This window comes from Cheilinus undulatus, linkage group 3 (assembly GCF_018320785.1).
Source record: "Cheilinus undulatus linkage group 3, ASM1832078v1, whole genome shotgun sequence".
Taxonomy (NCBI): Eukaryota; Metazoa; Chordata; class Actinopteri; order Labriformes; family Labridae; genus Cheilinus; species Cheilinus undulatus.
The window spans coordinates 5572340-5598138 of record NC_054867.1 but is presented as its reverse complement, the minus strand read 5'-3'; the positions used below and the strand labels follow the sequence as shown (position 1 = coordinate 5598138).

At 38.9% G+C, this 25799-nt stretch overlaps 1 protein-coding gene across 2 annotated transcripts in view; it reads left to right on the top strand.

The window, feature by feature from the left end:
- Positions 1-24746, top strand: part of klhdc8a (kelch domain containing 8A) — a 100892-nt gene extending 76146 nt beyond the window's left edge. For both annotated transcript variants that reach the window (XM_041779321.1, XM_041779328.1), the window contains exons 7-9: positions 16169-16270; positions 17797-17945; positions 23056-24746. In XM_041779321.1, the coding sequence (XP_041635255.1) occupies positions 16169-16270; positions 17797-17945; positions 23056-23109 (305 nt within the window). In that variant the 3' untranslated portion in view covers positions 23110-24746. The remainder of the gene's footprint in view (positions 1-16168; positions 16271-17796; positions 17946-23055) is intronic.
- Positions 24747-25799: the final 1053 nt, after the last annotated feature.

Here is a 25799-nt window from a genome sequence, read left to right as displayed (position 1 = left end):
CGCTCTGTGTTCCAACGCAGTGAAATGACATATCCCTCTATCCGGAAAAGACACCCTGGAGTAACAGGTGAACAAATTGTGGAGTGGCCATCGGGAGAAATGGGGGAGCAAAAATCGATAATTCATTTTAGACAGCTGGATATACAGTCGCATATCGAGATAGGTCCAATGAAAGCCAAATAAAGCAAAACATGCAAGTGATTATGTTAATATATGATAATGGGGAGAAAGTTTGCTTCGTGTGTAAGAGATAAAGGAAGACAGAAGAGAGAAAACAACTTTCAGCTCACACAAACACAAGCATCCATGTGCATATAAGAAACACACAGGCACACACGTGGGGAGACGGCAGCCGTACCCCGTTTCTCCAATCTAATTTGGTGAAGATGAGATGGGAGATGAGCTGAGGAGGGAGGGCTGGGGACGAGGAGCGTTTTAAATTACAAGATTCCTGAAACAGATTGCTTTATTATCCATCCGCAGCAATATCTCTCCACACACATACACACAGTCCTGCAATCTGCTGTCACAGAGTGATATTCTATTACAGTTCCATTCCATATCGCAGTATTAAGACGCACGCCTGTTAGGTGTTGATTTTAGTGTTGTAGGCAAGCTGCACCAAGTCCAGCTGAAAATACACAGAATTGTGAAAAAATTATCTTTAAGAATAAAAAAAACCTTCTGCCTTTAGACAATGTATAAAGAACAAGGTCATCCAAACTATTAAACATAATTTGTTTTCTCTAGTTACTACATGATTTTAGTTTCATCACTGTCTTCTTGTAGTGTCAAAGTGGTTTTGCTAAGAAAGCCTGAACTTAACACTGGAATTCTTTCAAAATAAACTCTAACAAGATGGACCCCAGCTCTGTTTATGCAAACATCCAGATATTGACATGGATATGATCTACTCTCTACAGTGCCCACTCACTTTTTCAGCAGCTCTAGATGCAAAATTTGCCAGTCTTCCATTGACATTTTGCAAAATCCTTATTACAATACTTTTAGCACATGAACCAAGCTAAGAGGCTTCCTGAACACTCATGGCTATCAGACATTTGATTTGGCACAAAAATGGCATTCAAAAACCAAAATAAGGCAAATGTACAAGAAAGATGGAGGAACTACTTATCTCACAGCCTTTTGCAATTCATTTTATTTGTTAATGAGGATATTTTTTTCAAGCTTTTGACCATGTATGGACCTTTTTTTCCTGCATTTATCTTTATTATTGTATAGTTATATTTTAATTGATAATGTTCCATCCATACAGCCATCATATTCTTCCACTTATCTGGAGTCCGGTCGTGGTGGCTGCAGGCAAAGTAGGTCAACCCAGACGTCCCTCTCCCCACAACATTTTCCAGTTCTTCCTGGGGGATTCCAATTTACTCCCAGATCAGATGGGATATAAAATCCCTCCAGTGAGTTCTGTTTTCCAAATGTCTCTTCCCAGTTGGATGTGTCTGGAAGACCTCCACAGGGAGGCACCCAGGAGGCAATCTGATCAGATGCCTGAACCACCTCAACTGGCACTTTTCAATGTGAAGGAGCAGCAGCTCTACTTCAAGACCCTTTTGGATGTCTCTGGCTGAGCCCACACACCCTCCTGATGAATCTCATTTCGACTGCTTGAACCCGTGATCTCATTCTTATGGTCATTACTCAGAGTTCATGACCACAGGTGAGGGTCGGTACAAAGATGGACCGATAAATCTAAAGCTTTGCCTCTTCACTATAGAAGTACAGTACAAAACCTGCTGATGCTGCTCCAGTCCACCTGTCAGTCTCACAGTCCATTCTACCCTCACTTAAGAACAAGATCCCAAGATAGGTGGACTTCTTCACTTGGGGCAACGACTTACTCCCCGCTTGGAGGGAGCAATGCTCCGTTTTCCAGCAGAGGACAGGATGATAATATTGTAGTATGTCATAGTTTGGGTATTTATTGCTTGACACTACGATGGCGTTTATCGTCATCTGCATCAGCCAATCGTCATCATTCACAGGTGCAGTAGGCATTTCCATGGTAACTGAATACCCCACCAATCAGAGATGTTGCTGTGACATGTAGGATTGTGGATATTGTAGAATTTTTGACAGAAATTAATCATAATTAATTTACATAAAATTTTATAATCTATAATTCATTACAAAACTATAAACAGACTATCTGCCACATTAGCAGCCCCTATGTTAAGTATGAAGGACTTGTATAAAAAAATGTCTGTTCAAGTCCACATTTGTAAATGAGTTCAAGAAAAATTCTAAAATAAGAAAACAGAGGCCAAAAATGGTGATCATGATTATGAAATGTTGCAGAAAAGTAGATATTGGTGCTTTAGGGGTGTAGATGACCTAGTGCAGCGTTGTCCAAACTTTTTCGACAGAGGGCCATGTACAGAAATGTATTAGTATGGTGGGGACACGTTCATATTCCTTTCCATGAGGATTTTAAAGTTTTTATGACTAATCCAATGTAAGTTAATACATGCTTAGCGAGTGAGTATACCTAAATGGCTTGTTAATGGCTGACGGGGCAAATAGACGGTCATTTTCAGGATTTTGGGGAGCCAGTCAGGTTTTAGGGGGCCCGGTTTAGCCCTGGCTACCACTGGCTCTGCCCCTGAAAACTTATTGGTGCTCCATTAGGATGTTATTTTGACAAGATATCTTCTTGTCAAAATGTTTGTTTACAGATTTGACATGGTAGTACTGCCTTGTGCTGAAAACAAGAATCATAATACAATTAAGCACAAGCTTCGTGTTTTAATGTGAGCCATATTTTAATTTTATCTCTGGAATCTGCTGCGTGTTGCATTTGGCCCCCGGCCATAGTTTGGACACCTCTGGCCTAGTAGTTTAAGTTAGGGCCCATTTATGTGTCCGGTCCATGTTTAAGTCCAGCCTTTGGCTACTTTCACACATCTCTTCCTCACTCTGTAATCCCTGTTTCTGACTCTCTCCACTTTCCTGTGCACTGTGTTAAGAAATCAAGTTTTAACACAAATGTCCTTATTATGTATCAAATTTTAAATTTAATGAGTTTTTTTTTTTTTTTTAAGTAACGAAATATTACTGCAGTGAAATGTATGAGATCTACTTTGGATATTTCGGGCAGTATGACTGGGATTATTACTTCTGAAATTAGACTGTTGAGCTTTTACACTCATGCAACTTAACCTGGCCTTGATGGGCAGTTAGAGCCACAACACCACTTTGGTTACAGAGTGGGCACCTCCCTTAACTAGTAATTTGTCAAGTTAGTACTACAATACCTCTAAAAGCCCTGACAGTGAGCCCTTGCATCCCTGAGCCTGAGATTGTTAGCTATAATGCCTTTAACACCAACCTGCAGAATGTCTTTGTGCCATTACCTAATGCTTAAGAAAATAAATCCATCTATTCTTGGTGCAGACTTTACAGATAAAACAGAACAAAGAGAAAAGAATAAAACAGAAAGTAGAGTAGTAGAGACAAGGAAAACAAAGCTAGAGCTCAACCCTGCTGTTTTATGCAATATAATCTACTAAACTCACCTCGTCACTGATTGATTCTGCTACATATCATGGCATCAAGGATTTACTGATGCCCTTCTGTCCAGGAAACACGCGGCGTGGAAAAACAATTTCACTGCTGGATGCCATTTTCATCTAAGCTTTTATCTGCCACACATCGATATCCCAGTCTGAAAGTAAAATATGAATCTCTGCTTAGTAAGAAAAAGAAAGGGCATGCATCTCAAATCCTTTGACTTTATATGAAAGTTTTATTCACATTTTTATAGACACAGTTTCTCTGGGAGCCACTCTAACTACTACCTGTGGGCAGTCCTGTTCACTGAAAATCTCCCACCTTCACTGAAGGGTTCAGGCATGAACATCTCACAGCTTTGACTGATTAAACTGAAATCGTTTGCATGGCTGGACTTGGCTGATTTTATTTGTTATGCTTGAATTCAGTCCCTTTTACTGCAGCACTTTGGGGTTTGTGCTTTTGAAGGCCCCAGGAACTTTTGTTGCTTGCTTTGCAGCATCTAACATTGCTCAGAGATTAAACACAAAACCCCCAGCCACTTACAACCTGGGCAGGGTTTTCTTAAGAGAACAAGAGAGCTTAAAAGAGGAACACATTCATTTGCTTTTCCATTTAGTCCAGGCACATGTAAGCTACGGACTAGATTCATCAGATACTGGAATAAATACATGCAGCATAACAAAGAGTGAGAAATCCAGTTTTTGGTGCTGTGTTTTTAATGTGAAGCACTCTGATAGAGAACTGATACTGTATGATAATCAATAATCAATAATCAGCTTTCTTATATGAATATATTCCTATAGCCTGTAGAGCTGGAACCATATTTTAAAGAATATAGACTCCAAGTGCTGCATGAGTGACAGAAACCTAGCAAAAAAACACCAAGAGCCGATTTTCTGCTGCTCATAAAGGTTCATTTCTTGGTGCAAAACCATTACTGAAGGCAGCTCAGATGTGCGTGTATTTTTTATTAATTCCTGTATTTTCTCATCTGGAAAGTGGAAATTACCTCCTTGCTTACCAAGGCAGAAAAAGTATCCATGTGTTAAATATGCATCTGAGTGCACTTGTTTTTAATCTGTTGTGATATATTTGCCTCATTTTGGTGGTTTTCCAAATGTCATGAAAATTTAAGCACACATGCCAAATATATACAGTGCTTAACAAATTGATTAGACCACCTGTCATAATTGTCTCAGAGACCATCCAGCATCATGAAGTGCTTTAATGCAGACACTTTCATTTTGAAAAGGAATGAGGAATTTCAAACTGAATTCACCTTTTTATACCCAAATTTGAGCCGGCTCACCTTGCTTCTCTGAGAAGTCAGAAACTATTTTTTCTGTTCAGGAATGCAAGTAAATAACTATAATTTGACACAGTAATCAAGAAATAATAGTGTGCTTTACTATTTATTCATTTTTTTCATAAATCAGTTAATTTGAAAATTCATGGATAACAATAATAATGATATTTTAGCATTAAAAATATCATTTGGGTTAAAGAGCTTCTACATATTGGTGTATTTAGGGCAGCTGTGGCATAAACCTTACTTTGGTTAGGGTTAGGGTGGTCTAATAAATTTGTTAAGCATTTGGGGGGGGGGTTATCGCCACGTAAGCACTAAATCTGAGCCAAACAGTGCACAAATTTTACATTAGCACCCTATCCCCCCAAGACAAAATAAGCACAATTTCCAACACAGAGCACAGCACAGTCCTGCATTAAAGAGTAGGCTATCAAAATGTTAAAGCACTGTTATCACTGACATACAGTGAGTGAAGCAATACAGACAACAGAGCCTCATCTTGTCTATTAGCCATCCTTTCTTGGTTTGGGAAAAGCCCTCCAGAATATTCAGCATCTTCTCGGCCCCACGTAATCAAGAAACAGAGTCCATGTATGATAGAATTAATCTATTTTCTCTCTGGAGCAGTATGTCTAATATCCCATAGGTAGCAGATCAAATATGACCTTGTGCCAGTCGTAAATCCATTTGTGTTAGAAAAGCCTGAAATATTGATTTTTGCATAATATGTCCCCTTTAAATCCTTACTGAAAACAATATTTAGCTTTGTGAGAATTTTCATTAAATCCTGAGCATTCACACATGACCACATTGTATGTATAAAACTGCCAACCTCCTTACTACATTTAAAGCAGACTTCTCAGGGTCCATCCTATTTCTAAGTCATATAATGATCTGAAGATGAGGTAGCAGGCTAAATTTGGATTATTTTTCTCTGACAGATATTTTATTGGCTGCTCCCTCATACCTGTCCCTGTAGTCTCCCAAACCTGCAAGACCTCTTCATTTACTTTACTGGATTTGTAGAGGGCCTTGTAGCATTGTCCTATTATGAGCCTTTTGCTAAACATTTTTGAGAGTAATTCTTCAATTGGTGACATTTCTGAGCTAAGTTTTTATTTAGTTTGGTTGTGTATGAAGCCTCTTACTTGCAGAACCTTAAAGAAATGTGTTTGATGTTGGTTATATTTTTGTTGTTGTTGATCAAATAACATCATTTTATCCCCTTCAAATAAATCTTGAAACATTTTAATAACTGCATACCTCCCATAGAGAAAACCCATTGTACTTGGAGGAAAGTCTATGTTTTTTTGTATGCCAAATATTATTATTTAAAGATTCAGATCTATAAAAGCTGGAACTATTTGGACAGGCCAAAGACTTTGATGTGATTTGGGTGAACTGTCCCTTTAAAATCACTAATACTCTTGCTTGTCTGAATTATGAATTCGACTGTTCTTCCTCCATGTAAAGTAGAAACACTTTAATCAGAAGCTTCTCTGAAGCATGTAAAGCCAAGACAGCGATATCAAAACATCAGAAGTGATGCATCCCCCTGGGGCTAACTATCAACAAATATCCTCATGTTGTCTCTATTTGATTTATGTCTTGCCTTGGATTAAAATCTGCCCGGAGGACTTCAAAGAGGATGATATCAAGCAGAAATGGCTATAAAGCAAATTTGTTCCTGACTGTATACTGATATGAAATAATTATGGTTAGATTCTGCTCAACTCAAATGTTCATTTGTGTGTCATGAATGTGCTCACAGACATCACATGTTACAGACAGGCACAATCCATCAAAGCCCAAGAAGTAATCACCATTTCAAATTTTAATCACGATGGACAATTACAGAGGCGAGCTGTGGCCCAAATGACTCCCACACAAACTACAAAGGCCAGTCTTCAGAGGACCGCTTCATCTCCCTCCTTCTATTGTCTCCCTCACTCTCTCTCTGTCTATATCATCCCTCGATGTATTTTCACTCCCTCTCTCCCTCCATCTCTTTATTCTTTCCTTCCATCTCCCTCCAGAGTAAAATAATGCTTGCTGCTGTTTTTTTCTGCATCCTACAAAGAGAATCTTGGCACAAAAGACTTGTGTAATCCCTCCCAAGCAAATAGGAATAAGGTCTGCAGTTGAAACTCAGCCTCAGAGGATTGGACCATAAGTCTGTAGTGTGATGTGTTGACATAACTGTAATTTAAGGAGGTAAATCCTGCCTGTATCACTGTAAGCACTGTACAGAAATAGAATTACACTTGCATTCTGCACCCACTTTGCAGACACTTTGTGTTTTATTTTCAGGGAACTAAATGCAGTCATAGCATACTCTTTATGTCAGGTAGGAAGTTAGAAGAGAATGCATGTTTGAGAATCAGATTTATGTAGAGTCATTAAAAACATAAATCCATTACAGGCAACTCTAATTTTCTACTCTTTTTTTTTTTTTTTTTTGCTTGCATGTTTGAATAATACAGAGTATGCAATCATGCAAGTAGCACTGTGAGGCTTTAGGCACAGCCTCGAGCTAAATACTATTAACAGCATGCTAATTTGTTCACAATGCCACAGGGAACCTGCTGATGCTTGGCAGGTGTAATATTTAGTGTTTACCAGTACGCTGTTATCGTGTTAGCATGTGCAACTAGAACACACAATCCAGCTGGAGTGGTGAGAAAGATTTTTATTTTTTTGTATTCTTTGAGAAATTCTGTAGTAAACCCACAAATTAAAAATGTTAATTTCTGAGTTGATCTTGTCTCTTATTGTGTTTCAGCATGAGGAAAATATCAGTGCAAATCCGTCAATCCAATGTAGCACATATTGTGGTCAAATAAGAAGCTGTAAATACTGTAACTCCATAAACTCACTGCTAATTATCGCTCAGTTAAAGCTCAGTTCAACTGATGATTACTTCATGATGTTACTTCATACAAGGTCTTCACAACAAGTCCCGACCCCCAGCTTTCATTATGTCAGCCATTTCAGGAAATAGTGTTTTCATTTGCAGCCTACACAGCTCCAAAGGAGAGAAATAAAACTTAAAATCACAAAGATTCAATAATAATCTACACCTGAGAACTGCAGTCACACAGACATAGAAAAGCATCTTTCTATGATTTTCTCTAAATACCAAATGGACTGAGCTTGTAGATCCCTTTTTTAGTCTTACAACATGCAAAGCACATGTTACACTGTAGGTAGCTTTTACCCATTCACACTACATTCATACACTGATGGCAAAGGCTGCTATTGAAAGTGGTCATCCGTATGAACTAATCTGCTTCTATCTATACACAGCAGTTCATTGTCTTGCCCAAGACACAACAGGGGCTTAAAAGCAAACCCTAAACCTCCTCGACCCACTGAGCTTCAGGAGCAGCTGTGGATCAATAGGTAGAGCCTGAGTAGGTAGAGTCTTAAGGTCTTTACAGACTGGGTCCATTATTTTTGGATGCGTTTTTTGCAGATCTGTAATTTGAAATTTGTAATTTGAAAAAACATCACGCACTCAGACCTTGCACACTGAGTCCAATGTGTTTTTACTTACCTTCACTGCGAAAATTTGTAGAATGTGGCAAATTGGTTCGTACTGCAAGCCTGTGGCTCTGTCACTCCTTTAAAATCCCGCTGGATCCATCCTGACAGACAGCTTCATACAGCACACGCTCATGCGTCATAGCACTGATCCAAGTTGGAGAAACAGAGAGCAACTTTATAATTTAGTCTCTGTTATGACCTGTGAGTAGGCTACAACTTATGCCTTTATCTGTATAATTCTATATCTGATATCCACATAATACACTGGCAAACTACGGTGTTTGAAGTGAGGTTTCAGTGCAAAAGAGAGGGAGAGAGAGAGAGCGAGGAGGGGTCCGGTGGGTGCGAGCAAGTGAGGAGGAAGCAGCAGGCACTGTTTTGAATCATCAGTCACCCATTTAAATGACTTGAACTGATGTGAAATTTCGCATAAATTTGAGCCTGTTCCAAAAAAATGTATGACAGACAAAAATTTCGGCATGAGTGTGCAAACCTTATTAGAACAACATGAGCTCGATTTATTATTTTAATGTATGAAAAATTTGGATGAAATAAATGGACCCAGTGTGCAATGGCCTTTAGTGCTTAAGGAGCCCCTTTTTTTCTTGTAGTACTGCAATATAATGATATTAAAGTGAAAAGCACAAATAAATCATTAAAAGATTTAAATTCCAAGTCATACTACTTAGCTCTACTGGACGGTACTTTTTTACTTTCTCTGTAAAGTACAGAGTCGTACTATGCATTCACCCGGCCACTTTATTAGGTACACCTGTTTAATTGCTTGTTAACACAAATTGTTAATCAGCCAATCATATGGCAGCAATTCAAGGCATTTAGGCATGTAGACATGGTCAAGAGGACTTACTGTTCAAACTGGGCATCAGAATAGGAAGAGAGGAGATTAAGAGACTTTGAACGTAGCATGATTGTTGGTGCTGGTCTGAGTATTTCAGAAACTGCTGATCTACTGGGATTTTCACGCACAACCATCTCTAGACTTTACAGAGAATAGTCAGAAAAAGGGAAAATATCCAGTGGGCAGCAGTTGTGTGGACGCAAATACCTCGTTGATGTCAGAGGTCAGAAGAGAATGGGCAGACTGGTTCAAGATGAGAGAGAGGCAGCAGTAACTCAAATAATCACTCACTACAACCAAGGTATGGAGAATACCATCTCTGAATACACAACACATGGAACCATGAAGCAGATGGGCTACAGCAGCAGAAGACCACATCAGGTGGCACTCCTGCCAGCTAATGACAGGAAACTGAGGCTACAATTTACATGGGCTCGACAAAGTTGGACAACAGAAGATTGGAAAAACATTTCCCGGTCTGATGAGTCTCAATTTGAGCTGCAACATTCAGATGGTAGGGTCAGAATTGTGGGTGAACAGCGTGAAAAAATGCGTCCATCCTGCCTTGCATCAACAGTCAAGACTAGTGGTGGTGTAATGTGTGGGGGATATTTACTCAACACACTTCAGGCCCCTTAGTACCATTTGAGCATCGTTTAAATGCAACAGCCCTCCTGAGTATCATGTCCATCCCTTTATGACCACAGTGTACCCATCTTCTGATGGCTACTTCAAGCAGGATAATGCACCATGTCACAAAGCTCAAATCATCTCAAACTGGCTTCTTGAATATGACGATGAGTTCAGTGTACTCCAGTGGCTTCCACAGTCACCAGATCTCAGTCTAGTAGAGCACCTTTGGATGTGGTTTGTGCGTGCAGCCGACAACTTTGCAGCAACTGTGTGATGCTATTATGTCAATGTGGACAAAAATCTGAAACTATGCCACGAATTAAGGCATTTTGAAGGCAAAAGGGAGTCCAACACAGTACTAGCAAGGTGTACCGAATAAATTGACCAGTGAGTGTATATAAGATAGTAACTAGGAATACCACAGTGGAAGATTGTGAGCCTGCTTTTGAATAAGAGTTCTTTTTATTCTATGAAAATGCCGAGATAATGAGTGTGCCAGCATCCTACAAAGTATTTTGTGTTTTATCTTTTTATATATATATATATATATATATATATAAAACACTCAGAATCATAATGTCTCTTGGGACTGTGGGTAAAATCACTAAAATACTGTTTTGCAAATTGATATGAGAACAGATTACAATGGTAAGATGTGAAGTGATGCATAACATCAAACATTTGGCACATCACAAATGACATTTGGTCAAATCAATGTTCAGAAACAATCTTGGCAGGAATGTAGTGAATTACAAATCTAACAGTACATCTGAATCTTTATAGTCGGCCTCAGATTTTTGCTCCATACTAGTGTGAAACATCTGACAGGACATTTTTTTTCCTGATAAGGGAACAGAGCAGGGTGTAGAGCCAGCTGTGATCCCTTTTCTGTCCTCTTTTGTGTAATTTAAACAGGCTGGAAATAAAAACACAGCTCTTCATTACACACCGCTGCAACATCCAGGAACGCTCACCATCTGGCTACTTATCTTTCTTTCATTCTGTCTGCCTCTCTCTGTTTGTCTCAGCCCTGTTGTCTCTGCCTCTTGTTTAAGAAAAACACTAAGAATAAATGAGATAGAGAGGGGGAAGGCAATGGCAACAAGAAAGGGCAGAAGAGAGAAAGCAAATGAAAAAAGTGTAATAAGACACTGAGGGAGAAAATGAGAAGAAAGTAAATGGAAAAAAGAAAGAAGAGAAGGATTGAGAAGAAAAGAAGCAGAGGAAGGTCAGATATAAAGAAGCAGGACCTTTCTTGTTCTTACTCTATCTTTGTTTCTACCTCTCTCTCTCTGTAATGAAGTTATCTTTCTTCTGCTGTCATGAGGCCCCTTTGCTCTGAGTTCTCTAAAAGAGAAAAGCACAACAAGATTTACTAGCACAAAACCTATAAAACTTCTGCAGAGTCAGGTTGAGAGAGGAGAATTATTCTTATGTTTTTAATATTTTGGTAGTATTGAGGGATGCCTTGGCTATCAGTGAGACAAAAATGTCAAAAAACATGTCATATTATCATGTTTATGTTCTGAATATTAATATCAGACTTGAGTTATAACAGCAACATATTAAACTTGGTAGTTTTTATGGTTTCATTCCCAGTCCTGCAGGGTTTAGGATGCTGACAGCTGTACCAGTGTGTGCCTGGGTTCAAGACCATGATGAGAGGCTTCTAAGGGCCCTCTCACACAATGGCCAGTGGCCCATTCCATGCTGAAGCACACTTTTCCTTCCTCCTGCACTCACACTGCTCTAAGCCCAACCAGGCCTGAGTGCAGATATGTCATCAAATCTTAATAGGACACATGCAGTTAATGGCATGCTGTCTCATGGAGTCCACACAATGCAGAAATGTACTGTAACTATACCCACTTTGTGGCTTATTTTAAGTTGTTTGGTTCAGATATGACCCTCTACCACTCTACCACTTTTTGCAATGATTGTTGAGTGGAGCGGTTGCACTGATGGACCCATTTGCATGCTGCGCACATAAGTAATCTTACCATGCCGAAGCAAACCTCCTCCATCCATGCCAGGGCCAAGAAGGAAGTACAGAACCTTGAAGAACTTTTAGGCATGTTTGGGCTAAAATTGATGTGTAAGGTGGCGAATAAGCCCACCTCAAGGCACCATCCAGTGGGACGGAGGATTGACACAACCTCAGTCTGGATGTCTTTGCATTGTCTTTTAATCTGTTGAAAAAATACGAATGTCCGCATCTTTATGGTGGAGTAAGGGGTGGATGTGGCTCGTAGTGTTGCCACAAGCCGTTGGTCATGCTGTGAATGTCCCAAGGGCCTGAAAACCACAGGTGGTCTTCAGGGGAATTACCAGGGGTGAAAAGGCCCAGCCAAAAAGGATGCCGTCAAGCTTGACCATGGCTGTTGAACAACACACGTGTTTTTCGACATGTGCCGAGCCTGACTTTGGCCATCCCGTCCTCAGTTCAGGCTGTGTTGTGGCACACAAGACCTGGCAGCCAATCCTTAACGCACTTCATGCCTAAAACTTATGTACAGGACTATGTATATAATGCCAGCGCATTCGCACTGGTCAAAAACACATGCAAATGTTATCCATGCAGGGAGATGAGATCCAAAGTAGGGATGGAGATCAAAACTTGGCTTTTTGAGATGCTATGAAGTCTAAACCCAGTGTTGAAATTTGTGCTAAAATAGGCAGGATAAACGCAAGTTAACTAATCAAGCAAGGCAACATAAGGGTACATTATGATGTGTTTAAGGTCAGGTTGGTCAAAGGACCGTTGGGTGAAGCTGAATTAAACATCATTATAATGTGTTCAAATGCAGCTTCAAGAAAATGCAGGCTTGAGTGAGAAACTTGATCAGAAAGTTTTTCCTTGCCATTCATTTACTTCTGAAAGAATAAACCTCACAAAAAAAAGATGGTGCTACAACCTAAGGCAAGAGCATTCACATCTACCATAGGTTTGGTCTTAGATCACAAACAAGGAGTGTGATACCTGAAAAAGTGTGGTAGATGGAAAAGTAATGTTTCATTCTTGAATTAAAGTTTCATTAACATAGCACAATTCCAGGAAGACAGACCAACATTTATTTTCGTAGCAGTACACAACCACAGTACAACAAAACTGGGTGACTGCACTTGGTGCAGATGGCTTTAAAAGAGGTGTCAATAAATAATAATTAAAAAAGCTATACTTCAACAAAAATTACAACACAGCTTGGCAAATTTCCGCACACTTTGCATGCTGCACTTAACCCATGCAATGTTGGATTCAGACATTTATGACTGTAAAGTGTGTTTGATGTAACTGTACTGCACACAAATGAAATAATGTAATGCAGAAATGTAATCTAATTGCACTATGTTCATGTTCAGGTGTTCATGTTTATTATGGGGGTGACTTTTGCCTAAAATCTGCCTGTAACAGCTTCCAGAGTGCAGCTGTTCCAGTGTGTGCTGTCTGTGGTGGTATGGGTCCCCATGATTGTTGCACGCTCTTCTGAGACATCATCTATTCTCTTGTGGAAGGATAGGGGTCAGTTGATGATTTTTGTGCTGTTGTTATGACCCCCTAGGAGTGTTCCTCATATACACTATATTGCCAAAAGTATTTGCTCACCTGCTTTGACTGGTATATGAACTTAAGTGACATCCCGTTCTTAATCCATAGGGTTTAATATGACGTCAGTCCACCCTTTGCAACTATAACAGCTCCAACTCTTCTGGGAAGGCTTTCCACAAGGTTTAGGAATGTGTTTATGGGAATTTTTGACCATTCTTCCAGAAGCGCATTTGTGAGGTCACACACTGATGTTGGATGAGAAGGCCTGGCTCTCAGTCTCCGCTCTTCTTTCTCATTCTTTCACAAATGTTTGTAGAAACAGTCTGCATGCCTAGGTGCTTGATTTTATATACCTGTGGCCATGGAAGTGATTGGAACACCTGATTTCAATTATTTGGATGGGTGATTGAATATTTTTGGCAGTATAGTGTATATGAAGCAGCTGGTAAACCAAGAAATTTAACAGCAGTGTAGGGGTAGTTACTCAAAAAAGTAGCTGCTTTGTTAACTAAAGCACGGTGAAAGTAGCATTTTCTAGGATGCACTCAGATATCAATTAAAATATAAAGTGAAACCTTTCTTATGCCCACATCAGCATAGATCCTTGTTCAAATAAGAACATGAACAAGCAGCTTTTTGATAAGAAAAGCAGTGAAACTAACCTATTTTCCTCATACCTGTTGTAAAAATCAAGCCTCAGCTGCTTAGTTGTTGTCAACATCTGTCTCATCTTGAGCATCACCTAGTGTCACTAGCAGCTAGTGTCAGAATGTTGCTTTAGCAGGTGATTAGAAAGATCTGATGTCACTTTTGCAGCAGTGGAGGGTTGTGAGAGTTGCTGCAATCAAATTACAGTAATTGCTTTACAAAGTCACACCGACAGCAGCACAGTGGAGCAGCAGTAGAAGGACAGATGTAGGTTGTCACATGTTACAAAGTGTGACCACACATCAAACCAATGCTAACATTTGGGGCTGATAAAACAGCTTGAGTTAGTCAAGGACAGTCATTCCATAGACCAGGGGTGTCAAACTCAGTCACAGCAGGGATTCTGACTTTGGGTCTAACCTGAGGGCCTAACAGGGTCAATATTTAACCATAAATGTCAACCTTGTTTTCACCATGATATGTCTAAAGGCTCAAAATCTGAGATGAAAAAGTAAAACTTATTGGTTGAAAAGGTAAAATCATGACATTTAAAGTCAAAGTAGTGTATTTAAAAGGCAAATATATGAGATATAAAAATTGATATCATTTTTGATGCTGAAAATATGAACAAAAAGTCAAAATCACGAGTTTAAAAGGTCAAATATGAGATAGAATTCTAAATTGTGTGTTTTAAAGGTCAAAAATGAGATAAAATTGCAAATCATCAGTTTTCAAGGTCAAAATAAGATATAAAAGTCAAAGTTAGGAATTGAAAACGTCAAACATAAGTAAAAAGTTAAAATCATGAGTTTAAAAGGTCAAAATATGGAGATAAAATTCAAAATCATGAGTTTTGAAAGTGAAAATATTGCTCAAAATTTAAAATTGTTTATCTGAAAGGTCAAAATACAAGCCAAGGGTCAAAATTATGAGATGAAAAGGTCAACATATGAGAGAAAATTCAACATCATGAGTTTTAATGGTCAAAATGTGTGATAAAATTTAAAAAAATATGCGGTTAAAAGATCAAACTTTTAATCAAAATTTAAAACTGTGATTCTAAAAGGTCAAAATATAAGACAAAAAGTTCAAACCATAACTTTGAGAAATAATTGTGATATACAACATTGAACATATGAAATGAAAACATATTTCTTTTCCACGTCCCTGACTTTTAATCAAATAATTTCGACTCTTTACTATTTATAATTTTTATGACTCATCGGGGATATCTTAAATCATCAAGGTTAAGTTCACATTTTTATACTGGAGAAAATCTGCAGACCTCATACTGGGTGGGTCAGTTACAATAAAATTATGATATGATCTGGTGGGCCAGGTATAACTCCACCACGGGCTGGATTTGGTCCCTGGACCTTGAGTTTGACACCCCTGCCATAGACTGTGTCCACTGAAGTGGAGACCTGCATTTGAGTCCTTTCCTTTCTGCCTGCACTGCTTGCTATGCAGAACTAGAGTAGGTATTTCTGGCAACACTTGAAGTACTGTTAACTTTGATGTAAACTTAGGGAGCTTTAATATACTGTAAAGACTGAACTGGAATTAAGGTTGAAGTAAAATCCATCCTGGAGGAATTTGATTTGATGTTAAAGACTAACAAACTTCAGGTCAGAGCAGCATCTGAGAACTATGATCCACTCCCTAAAACACTGCTCATTAGAACAGTGCTCGAAAGTAATGCCAAACATGGGAATGTTTGAAATCAATGGGCCATCAGGCTTTCAGCACTATCACAGTATTCTCCCCTCGGTGGTTGTCTCATGCTTTCTCCAACTTTTCTCTTCACTCTGTCTCGATTTGTAGTCTGAGCGTGTTTTAACCTTAGTCTGTCTTTGCCAGGTGGTGTGTGTGTTTGTGTATAAACTGTACATGTCCTGGCTTCAGGTGGCTTGTGGGTGACCTCTTAGTGGAGGTCACTCTCTCAAAACAAGCTCAGCAGCATCATGTCCGGCCAGAGGAGGACTACAGTGCCACTAACCTCACCTTTCGCTGCTTCATAAGCCTGCTCACACACCAGCAAACATGCACCTGCTCACTTAAAGCGTTGTTTCTTCTTCTTTTGCAGCAACGTGGTTGAAGTCAGAGGAGACGGTGCCCATGAAAACAAAGAGAGCAGACTTCGCCGCAGCCTTCCTGCGTGGGCGAATGGTAGTAGCAGGAGGCCTTGGTAAGAGTGACACATTAAAATACTTTACACTATGTCTTTTACTGAAATGGAATTGTTTTGTATTCAGTTATACAAGGAGAGTGATGGGTTAAGGCACCCTCGTGGGAGTTTCTGTGACTAAAAAACAGAAAATTATGCTCCTATAACAAAGAAATCAGGAAGATGGAGATAAGGGAGGATTGTTTAAGTATTTGCATTTAAATGAATGACTTTACTTGGTCGCAGTTGAATTCAGAATTCAGAAAGCATGATCAATAATGTCATTAGATTTTCTTTGTAAATTATAAAGGAAATACAATCTCCTGATCTCCATTCAGCTAATTAACTCAAACTCACTTTGGTTCAGTTCACACAACCAAAATCATGTGAAAAAACTGCTGACTTGGCAGTTATCCACAAAATAGTTACTGACACCCTCCACAAGAAAGGTAAGCCACAGAAGGTCACTGCTGAAATGGCAGGCTGTTCTCAGAGGCTGTATCAAAGCATATTCATGGAAAGTCGACTGGGAGATTCACAAGGAGTAGACTGAGGATGGAGTCAGACACAGACAGGTCTAGAAAATGGGCTACAAGGGTCGTGTTTCTTGTGTCAAGCCACTCATAGACAGAACCGGACCTTTGCTCAGTGGTCCATGGTCCTGTTTTCAAATGAAAGTAATTTTTTCGCAATTCAATTGGAAATCAAGGTTCCACAGTTTGGCAGAAGATTGGAAAGGCACAGAACCCAAGGAGTTGAAGTCCAATGTTTTCAGTTTCCACAGTCAATGATGGTTTGGGGCGCCATGTCATCTGCTCCTGTTGGTCCACTGGTCTTTATAAAGTCCAGAGTCATGCTGTCGGCCGTCTACCAGGAGATTTTAGAGCTCTTCATGCTTCCATCTGCTGAAAAGCATTATGGAGACACTGATTTCCTTTTCCAGCAGGACTTTGAGCCTCCCCACAGTGAAGCTAAAACTACCAAAAACTAGTTTGCTGACCATGGTATTACTGTGTTTGATTGGCCAGCCAACTGATCTGACCTGAACCCCCTAGACGATCTGTGGGGAAATGTCAAGAGGAAGATGGGACGCCAGATCAGGATCCAATGCAGACGGCTGAAGGCTGCTGCTCTCAGAGAAACCTGGGCTTCATAACACCCCAGCAGGACCACAGACCGTGCCTCTATGCCATGTGACATTGATGCAGCAATTCATGCAAAAAGAGTCCTGACCAAGCACTGAATACTAAAATGAGCATCATTTTCCAGAGGGTCAACATTTCTCTATTACAAATCATTTTTAATGATGTTACTATGAGAGAGTGGATCTATTATTTCAGGAGTTGTAAGCCATACTCAGCAACATTAAAACAAAAACAGTCTTTAAATATTTCAGTTTGTGTGTGACGAATGAAGAGCATATGGAAGCTTCAGTTTTAAACTAAATTCCAGGGAAAAAAAATAACTTTTTCATGCTACTCTAATGTTTGAGGTGCGCCTGCTCTCAGAGCTTTTAATATGTCACATACAGTTGTCTGTTTTTTCAGGTCATGAGCCCTCCGCCCTGGACACAGTGGACGCCTTTCACCCACAGAAGAAGAAGTGGGAAAAACTGGCTCCAATGAACTTCCCCCGATGCTCGACCTCCTCCATTATCATTAGAGACCGCCTCCTGGTGGTGGGAGGAGTCAACCAGGTATACTCAATAACCACAACTGATACTGATGTATTTTCAAACAAGGTGTAGGGTATGAAGATACGGGTACAGAATAGGGTACAAAGATGTCTATTAGATAATCTTTTGGTCTATAAGCCTAATTACAGTAACGTGCTTATAGACCATAAGATTATCAAATTAAAGTTCAGTCTAAATGCCAAATTTTAATTACTCACAAATGGGTAGGTTACTTTCTTTGTAATTATTCATGTATGTGGACATGACGCAGCTGGTTGTTAATAGAACTCTGTGTGATATTTGGCATTTGACTTAGAACTAACTGTTTTTGTTATTTCTTTACAGAAAAAAATCAAGATATATATTTTGTACTGCCTTTCAGCTAAAAATATTGAGATGTGATTCTTGGTCCATAACTAATTCCAAGCATATAACCTGTGCCAAATTGTTTGCCTACTCTCAACCAAAGGTCTTGTTCTTTTCAGTGTTAATTGTGTCGACTACAATATGACTAAAAATGTTTTGGTAAACTACTTTTTTTCTAAGAGGAGGATAAAACTAAGACTAGCTAAAAATAGATCTTTGATGACAAAAACAGATGAAAGTAAGTTTGTCAAGGAGACTAAAACAAGACCAAAATGTAGTTGAGGTTAAAATCCATGACATGAGAGCAGAGGTGGAAAAAGTGCATGACTATTGTACTTAAGGAAAAGTGCAGTTACTCTGGTAAAAATTTACTGAAGTTAAACTAAAATCCCGGATCATGGGCGCGCAGATGGTCAAGTGTTTTAAGGTGTGCACCATGTACGCGGGCAGCCTTGGTTCGACTCCAGCCTGTGGCCCTCTCCCGCATATCTTTCCCCACTCTCATCCCTGTTTCCGGGTCTATCCACTGTCCTCCTCTATCTAATAAAGGCATGATAAGGCCCAAAAAAGTACGGAACAAGAAATCTATTTAAGTAAAAGTAAAAAGTATTTAATCTTAAGTTTACTTTAATGCTCAGTATTGAGTAGGAGCTGTACAGTAGAATATAATCTTCCCTTATTGGCAAGAATAACAACAGAACTTCAACCAAGTTGTTCGGGTAAAGTCACACCTCTATAATAATGTGAAATTTCACTCATTTCCACTTGGAGACAGCATTCCCAACATGGTGACTGCCATTTTAGGGCATCAAAGCTCAGTGGAAGATATCACTAAGTCGACCTCCATGTTTTGAGCCTTCTATAGGAGAGAAAAGCCATGAAGAACTCAGAGGATCTGTTAGCCAGTTGACTCAACTTTTTATTCGAGTTGTCCAGGGTAAAAGAAGTGAAAGACAGATGTGGGGGAAACTGACAAGCTCATGGCCAAATCTGAGATCCCTCCTGAGAGGAAGAGTGCTGTCTCTAGGTGACTGTGAGCCATTAAAAGGACATCTCTGACTGAAATATCAATCAATCTTAAGCTTCTCTTGGTGCAGTCATGGAGGACACTGCTTAGGGACTCTGCTGGTAAGCAACTTTGAAAAACAGGGAGCATTTAATTAGTATGTTTGCTCTTTACCCTATCAGATCCTGAATCCGTAATAACAAACTGTATAGTTTAGCAGGTGATTCACAGGTATCTCTGGGAAGAAACTGCCTTACTCCAAAGATTGACTTTGTCATCAGTTTTTTTCAGAGCTGCCACAGTCTGTCTTGGGCACATGGGGCTATAAAATGACAGATGGGGTGGTGGTTCCTATGTTTAATGGGGAATCGTAAGGGTTTGCTTCAATTATTGGAGTTTCACAGTGCTCAGCCTCTCTGGGAAAGCTGATGCCAGGTTGCTGTGAAGGAGGCTCTGACGGTTGTCAAACTCCAGGTCCAAGAGGAGCAAAGGGAGTAAAGGGTACCACAGCCATCTGGTCCTTATATAACCAAAGTTAGAAGATGTTCAACCCATTCTCAGTGGGTGTTGGGCTCTGCCAAATGGATTGATGTAGCAGCAGCAGGGATGCAGGCGTTATAAAATTTCTTTTAAAGGGAGAGAAGGCAGAAGGTGATTGCAGTGGGCTTGATTGATTAATTGATATAAATTCAAAAATCCTCTTTGGTCATGAGCTCTCGAAAGTGACCCAGATATGAAACCCCTTAGCTTAACAATGTACAGTGCATATACATTCCCCCAGATGTCTTACTTTTTTCTTGATTGTATAATTCTAACATGGTCAATATAATTAAAATAAAATTTTTAGAAAAAGGCTTTAATTTCAAAGTGAAAACTTATTTCTAGAAAGTATTTAGTACGTAAACCTTTGGCTGCACCCACACACTGAGTCTGTGTGGATAGTTCTCAATCAGGCTTGCACATCTGGACACTACAATCTTATTCTATTCTTCTTTGTAAAACTGCTCAAGCTCTGTCAGGCTGCAAGGGGATCAGGCTTGAACAACCCTTTTCAGGTCCAGCAAAAAATTCCCCATTGGATTAAGGCAGGGGTGTCAAACTCAATCACAGTAGGGGCTGGATTCTGACTTTGGGTCTAACCTGAGGGCCTAACAGGGTCAATATTTAACCATAAAATGTCAACCTTGTTTTCACCAGAAATTAAGGGGGGAAAGCTTAGCACTGATTAGAAAGAATTTTGATATTTAAAAAGTCAACATGATAAGTCTAAAGGTTCAAGATCTGAGATGAAAAAGTAAAAATTACTGGTTCAAAAGTTAAAAACATGACATTTAAAGTCAAAATAATGTATTTAAAAGGCAAATATATGAAATAGAATGTTGATATAATTTTTGATGGTGAAAATATGAGATAAAAGTAAAAATCATGAGTTTAAAAGTTCAAATATGAGATAAAATTCAAAATTGTGTGTTTGAAAGGTCAAAAATGAGATAAAATTGCAAATCATGAGTTTCAAGGTCAAAACAGTAAGATACAATTCTTAATCATTAGTTTTCAAGGTCAAAATAAGATATAAAAGTCAAAGTTAGGATTTGAAAACGTCAAAATGTAAGAATAAAGTAAAAGTCATGAGTTTTAAAGGTCAAAATATGGAGATAAAATTGAAAATCATGCATTTCTGAAAGTCAAAATATTGCTCAAAATTTAAAATTGTTCATGTGAAAGGTCAAAATACAAGACAAAAAGTCAAAAATTTGAGATGAAATGGTCAAAATGTGAGATGAAAAAAACACGAGTTTAAAAGATCAAACTTTTGCTCAAAATTTAAACTGTGAGGGCAAAATACAAGACAAAAAGTTAGAACCATAACTTTGAGAAATAATTGTGATATACAACAATGAAAATATGAAATGAAAACAAATTTCTTTTCCATGTTCCTGACTTTTAATCAAATAATTTCGACTCTTTACTATTTATAATTTTTATGACTCATCAGGGATATTGTAAATTATCAGGATTAAGGTCACACTTTTGTACTGGAGGAAAATCTGCAGACCTCATACTGGGTGGGCCAGTTATAATAAAGATACGATGCGATCTTGTGGCCAGGTATAACTGCACCATGGGCTGGATTTGGCCTGCAGGCCTTGAGTTGACACCCCTGGATTAAGGTATGGGCTTTTGACTCGGCCACTCCAGAATTCATCTTGTTGTCTTGAAACCATTTCTGTGTAGCTTTCGCTGTATGCTTCAGTTCATTGTCTTGCTGGAAAGTAAATCTTCTCCCAAGCCTTAGCCTTCCAGAGCCAGCTTCCGAGAAGCATCCCTACAGTATGATGCTGCCCAATATAACGCCTTGTCTGATGGCCAAAACGAATCATCTTGATCTCATCAGACCAAAAGAACCCTCTTCCACTTGACCATGGAGTCTCCCACATACTTTTTGTTGAACTCTAGTTGGGATATGACCTGAGTTTTCTTGAACAGTGGCTTTCTATTTACCCCTGCAGAGTCTCTCCTATCTCAGCTGCTGAAGCTTGGAACTCCTTCAGAGTAGTCATAGGTGTCTTGGTGGCCTCTCTCACTGGTCTCCTTCTTGCACGGTCACTCAGTTTGTGAGGTCGGTCTGATCTAGGCAGATTTACGCATGTGCCATAGTCCTTTTATTTGTTGATGATGGATTTAATTGAACTCTGGAGGATGTTCAGTGTCTTGGAGATGTTTCTGCATCCATCCCTTGACTTATACTTTTCAATAACTATTTCTCTGAGTCACGGAGTGTTCTTTTGTCTTCATGGTGTAATGGTAGCCAGGAATATTTTTGTTAACCAGTGACTGGACCTTCCAGACACAGGCGTCTTTATACTGCAATCACATGAGAGACATTCACTGTGCTTCACAAATTGTGAGACTACTAGCACCCGTTGGCTGGACCTCTGTTGAACTAGGTCAGTCACTTTAAAGGGGTGAATATTTATGCAGTCACTTAGACATTACATATTTTTGTTAGCCTTTGTGTGTGGTTTTTTTTTTTTTTTTTTGTAATTATGTAAGTAAAAAAGCCAAATTATATTGAGCACGACTGATTTATGAAATTAGTAAAATGGTAAAGCTTACTTGCTTAGACTGTTTTCAAACCTTCTTAACATTTCCCGTTGGAACTGAAGATGAGATTTAAAATAAGTTAAGATTATAAAGAAGTCTAGCTTGTAGCCACCCTAAAAGAGGGGAGGGGCTTAAAATAAACTTTAGAAAAGTAGTATAACTCTTTGCAGAAAGTCTGAGCTTACGTATGAGGTGTCCAGAAAGGAACTCAGAGTCTAGTCCAACAGTATGTAAATTAGTGCAGCCTCTTCAAATGTCTGGATGAATTGTTTGTGAGTCTGATACACTATGATTTAGACACCAGAGTAACAATTTGGTCATTATAATGACTTGTCTGTGAGTTGGATCTGCTTAAATTGCTTGTTCATGAATTGGATCAACAATAATTGCTTGTTTGTGAGTCTGAGCTGGTCCAAATTTTAATGAGCTCTTTTCTGGCCCATGCTTCACCTGTAATGAAAATCCTGCATGAAGACAGTTTTATTTAAACCTGCTAACAGATAAACAAACATCACCTAAAACATAACCTCTTTGGAAGTATAATAAACACTCAGACTCCAAAACTTTCATTGTTTCATCTGCATTACAGTAAATGTCAGTATTGAATATTGCCAGCCTTTGACAGTGCAACCTTTTCTTTTTCCCCTCTCTCAGGTTCCCAGCTCAGCCAATGAGATTCTGTACGTAAAGGAAGAAGAGTATCTGTAGCCACATGAACACCAGATGAATGCAGCACATCAGTGATTCCTCTTCTTCTCTGCAAATCCTTCCTGATTCAGACTGTAGTGCAATATGTAGGAAGCTTTGAAAACACTGAGAGATGGAGTCTGGGTGTCTGACTTTCTGATGTATTGGAACATGTAACACTGCCCCCTGCTGGGCTGTACTGACATCGAGAGCCACGTCTTAGCACACTGATGCACAATGGAGGAGCTGGCTCTTTCTTTATACCAACTCATGTTTCTTGATACTTTTGGTATGTGACACTTCTGCGTTGTACGTTGTAGTGCATACATGGAAAAGAACTATTTTGTAGCTTCTATGTCTTGTTATGTAGACGATACTGTTATATGGATGAACTAACTCATTGCATTTGTGCAACTGATGTGTGATTTAATGTCTTTAGTTTTTTCTCTATTTGTGTTCAGCTTGCCTGAAGATGCATATGTAGATTTAGTAATTTAAACATAAGACTTTTGAATTAATTTAATGACATGACTGCAATATTTGTATATTATTTAATAACATTTTGCCAAAAAAAAAACCACCTCACATGGTAGCTGATGCTTGATAAACGGTACTGTAACAGATATTGCACTTAAGCAGCGTACACTGAATGGGGGATGGCGATGTTATTTCTGCTGTGATTTATTCTGCAGTAACTCTAGCGATGATGATGTACTACCACTCTTCTACTGTGTAAGTAAACATTTGTGGGTCTGGTTACAGACATGATTTTATCCATGCATACATGAAAATAATCTATACAGAGATAAGATGTCTGTTGTAAACAACAGGCTCCAGTTTGACTCAAACCATGTATACATTTTATTCTTTGAGCAATACCAGTTATCTTCTTTCCGTCTTTATTTGTGTTGTGCTGTAAAAATCGTCAGTTATATTACAATGCTTAAGTTTCTTTGTCTTTGTTAAGACAAGGGTAGTCTATTTAGGGATATCATCTCAAATTTATTCAGAGTTCTAGTCAAATTATTCCTTCTGTTGTGTTCATCAAGCAACCATGCAGTAAAATATTCATCAATTTCCTCTCTGAGACTTAACCTGAAAAGGAGTCAGTCATTGGTCTGCCTTTATCCCTATTGTGTCATGCTATATTAGGAATATAACTGGTCATATGCAGTGGATTAAATTTGGTTCGTTTGTGTTGCGCTTATTTACCACTAGATGGCAGCAGCTGCCAGCATTACCCAACAAGAGGCATGCAATCTTTAGTCAAGTCATACACTGACAATGATATTATGGCATAAACTTTTAGTCAAATCTTTACTTAATTTCTTGCATTAAACATTTATTTTTTGGCTGTTTTTCAAAGTCTTAACTTTTGGATTGAATACAGAACACTCAAATGCACAACTAAACTAAGAAAGCCTTACCATGTTTCTGAAAACATACTTTAATTCATGGCCATTTCTATGATGATGACTACCAACAAGTCCTTTTTATTTGACATTTTCACACAGGGCTATTATACTATGATTTTCTTTTCAAATATTATGCAATGATCAACTCAAAAAGTTTTGTTTCTGGAAAACTGTACAAACTAAAACATGAATTAGAGTGTCATTAAACATGTGCAGCCCTTGAGCTTACAATGTGTGATGCAGTAAAAGCATATACTGATCTTGGCTTTAATAAAGTAGTGGTCAGTTTGAGCTGGTTTTGTCTTTTATATCAGTCTTGGAGTTTGTGGGCTCTATTGTCACTTCTGCTAAATTTAATGAATATTAGTAACCTGGCATGCCAGATGAATTTCTTTTACACATCCATCTGGCAAACCTCCCATAGACAGCATTTATGAAAAGGCAGAGCCTTTGAAAAAACCTCAGGGGGGTGACTGGATGAACTTTCTGTCTGTCACATCTTTACAGGCCAATCAGAGCCACAAAACATGTGACGTCGTAGCCGCTACCAAGGAATAAACTCCATATAGAACTTCATAAGGCGAACTATTGCAATTGTAGACATGTCAGTACATGACTTTTGACTTTTTGGAAAAGAAAACAACTCACTGCTGTTCTTTGCTCTTCCTTTAACTAAGAAATGTCATCAAGTTCTGATAAAACTAGCGCTTTAGCATAATCCATGCTAATATCTTGCAGCAGCCTCTTGTTGCTGCTTGCTTATGTCACGGCTCCGCCGCGCCTGAAAGTACTGCCCCGTGTCACTAATAGGTCCTGTCACTTTCTAACCAAACGGTTCAGACAGCTGCTTTGCAGATAGATTCGCCAGTGAGAAACAAGGACACGGGCGTATCCGTCTGCTCTGCAAGGTTACCCAAATGTACACTGGGGGTCAGGAAGTGGAGGAAGGCCATTAGTAATGAATGGGTATGAAGGAAACTTTACAGTTCTTAAGTTCTGGACCTGTATGCTGCAAGTATCATCAGAAAATTTCTACACCTTACAAAAAGTGATTTTACCAGTTTAACAGATTTACCTGGTGTTGAGGCAATCATTATAACAAATATTCAGTCCTGCAGACCTCCTACCCTTAACCTTTAACATAATAAAAAATCCTTTTTTGTCACAAATATGCTTTTAAATGACAAAATGTACTATAAACCTTGTGGAGCGAGAGACCGAGTGATGATGAACTGTTCGCATGTGAACCTGTGCTATGAAACGGCTCTTTTATGTTAACCATGGTAGCTAGCTTCT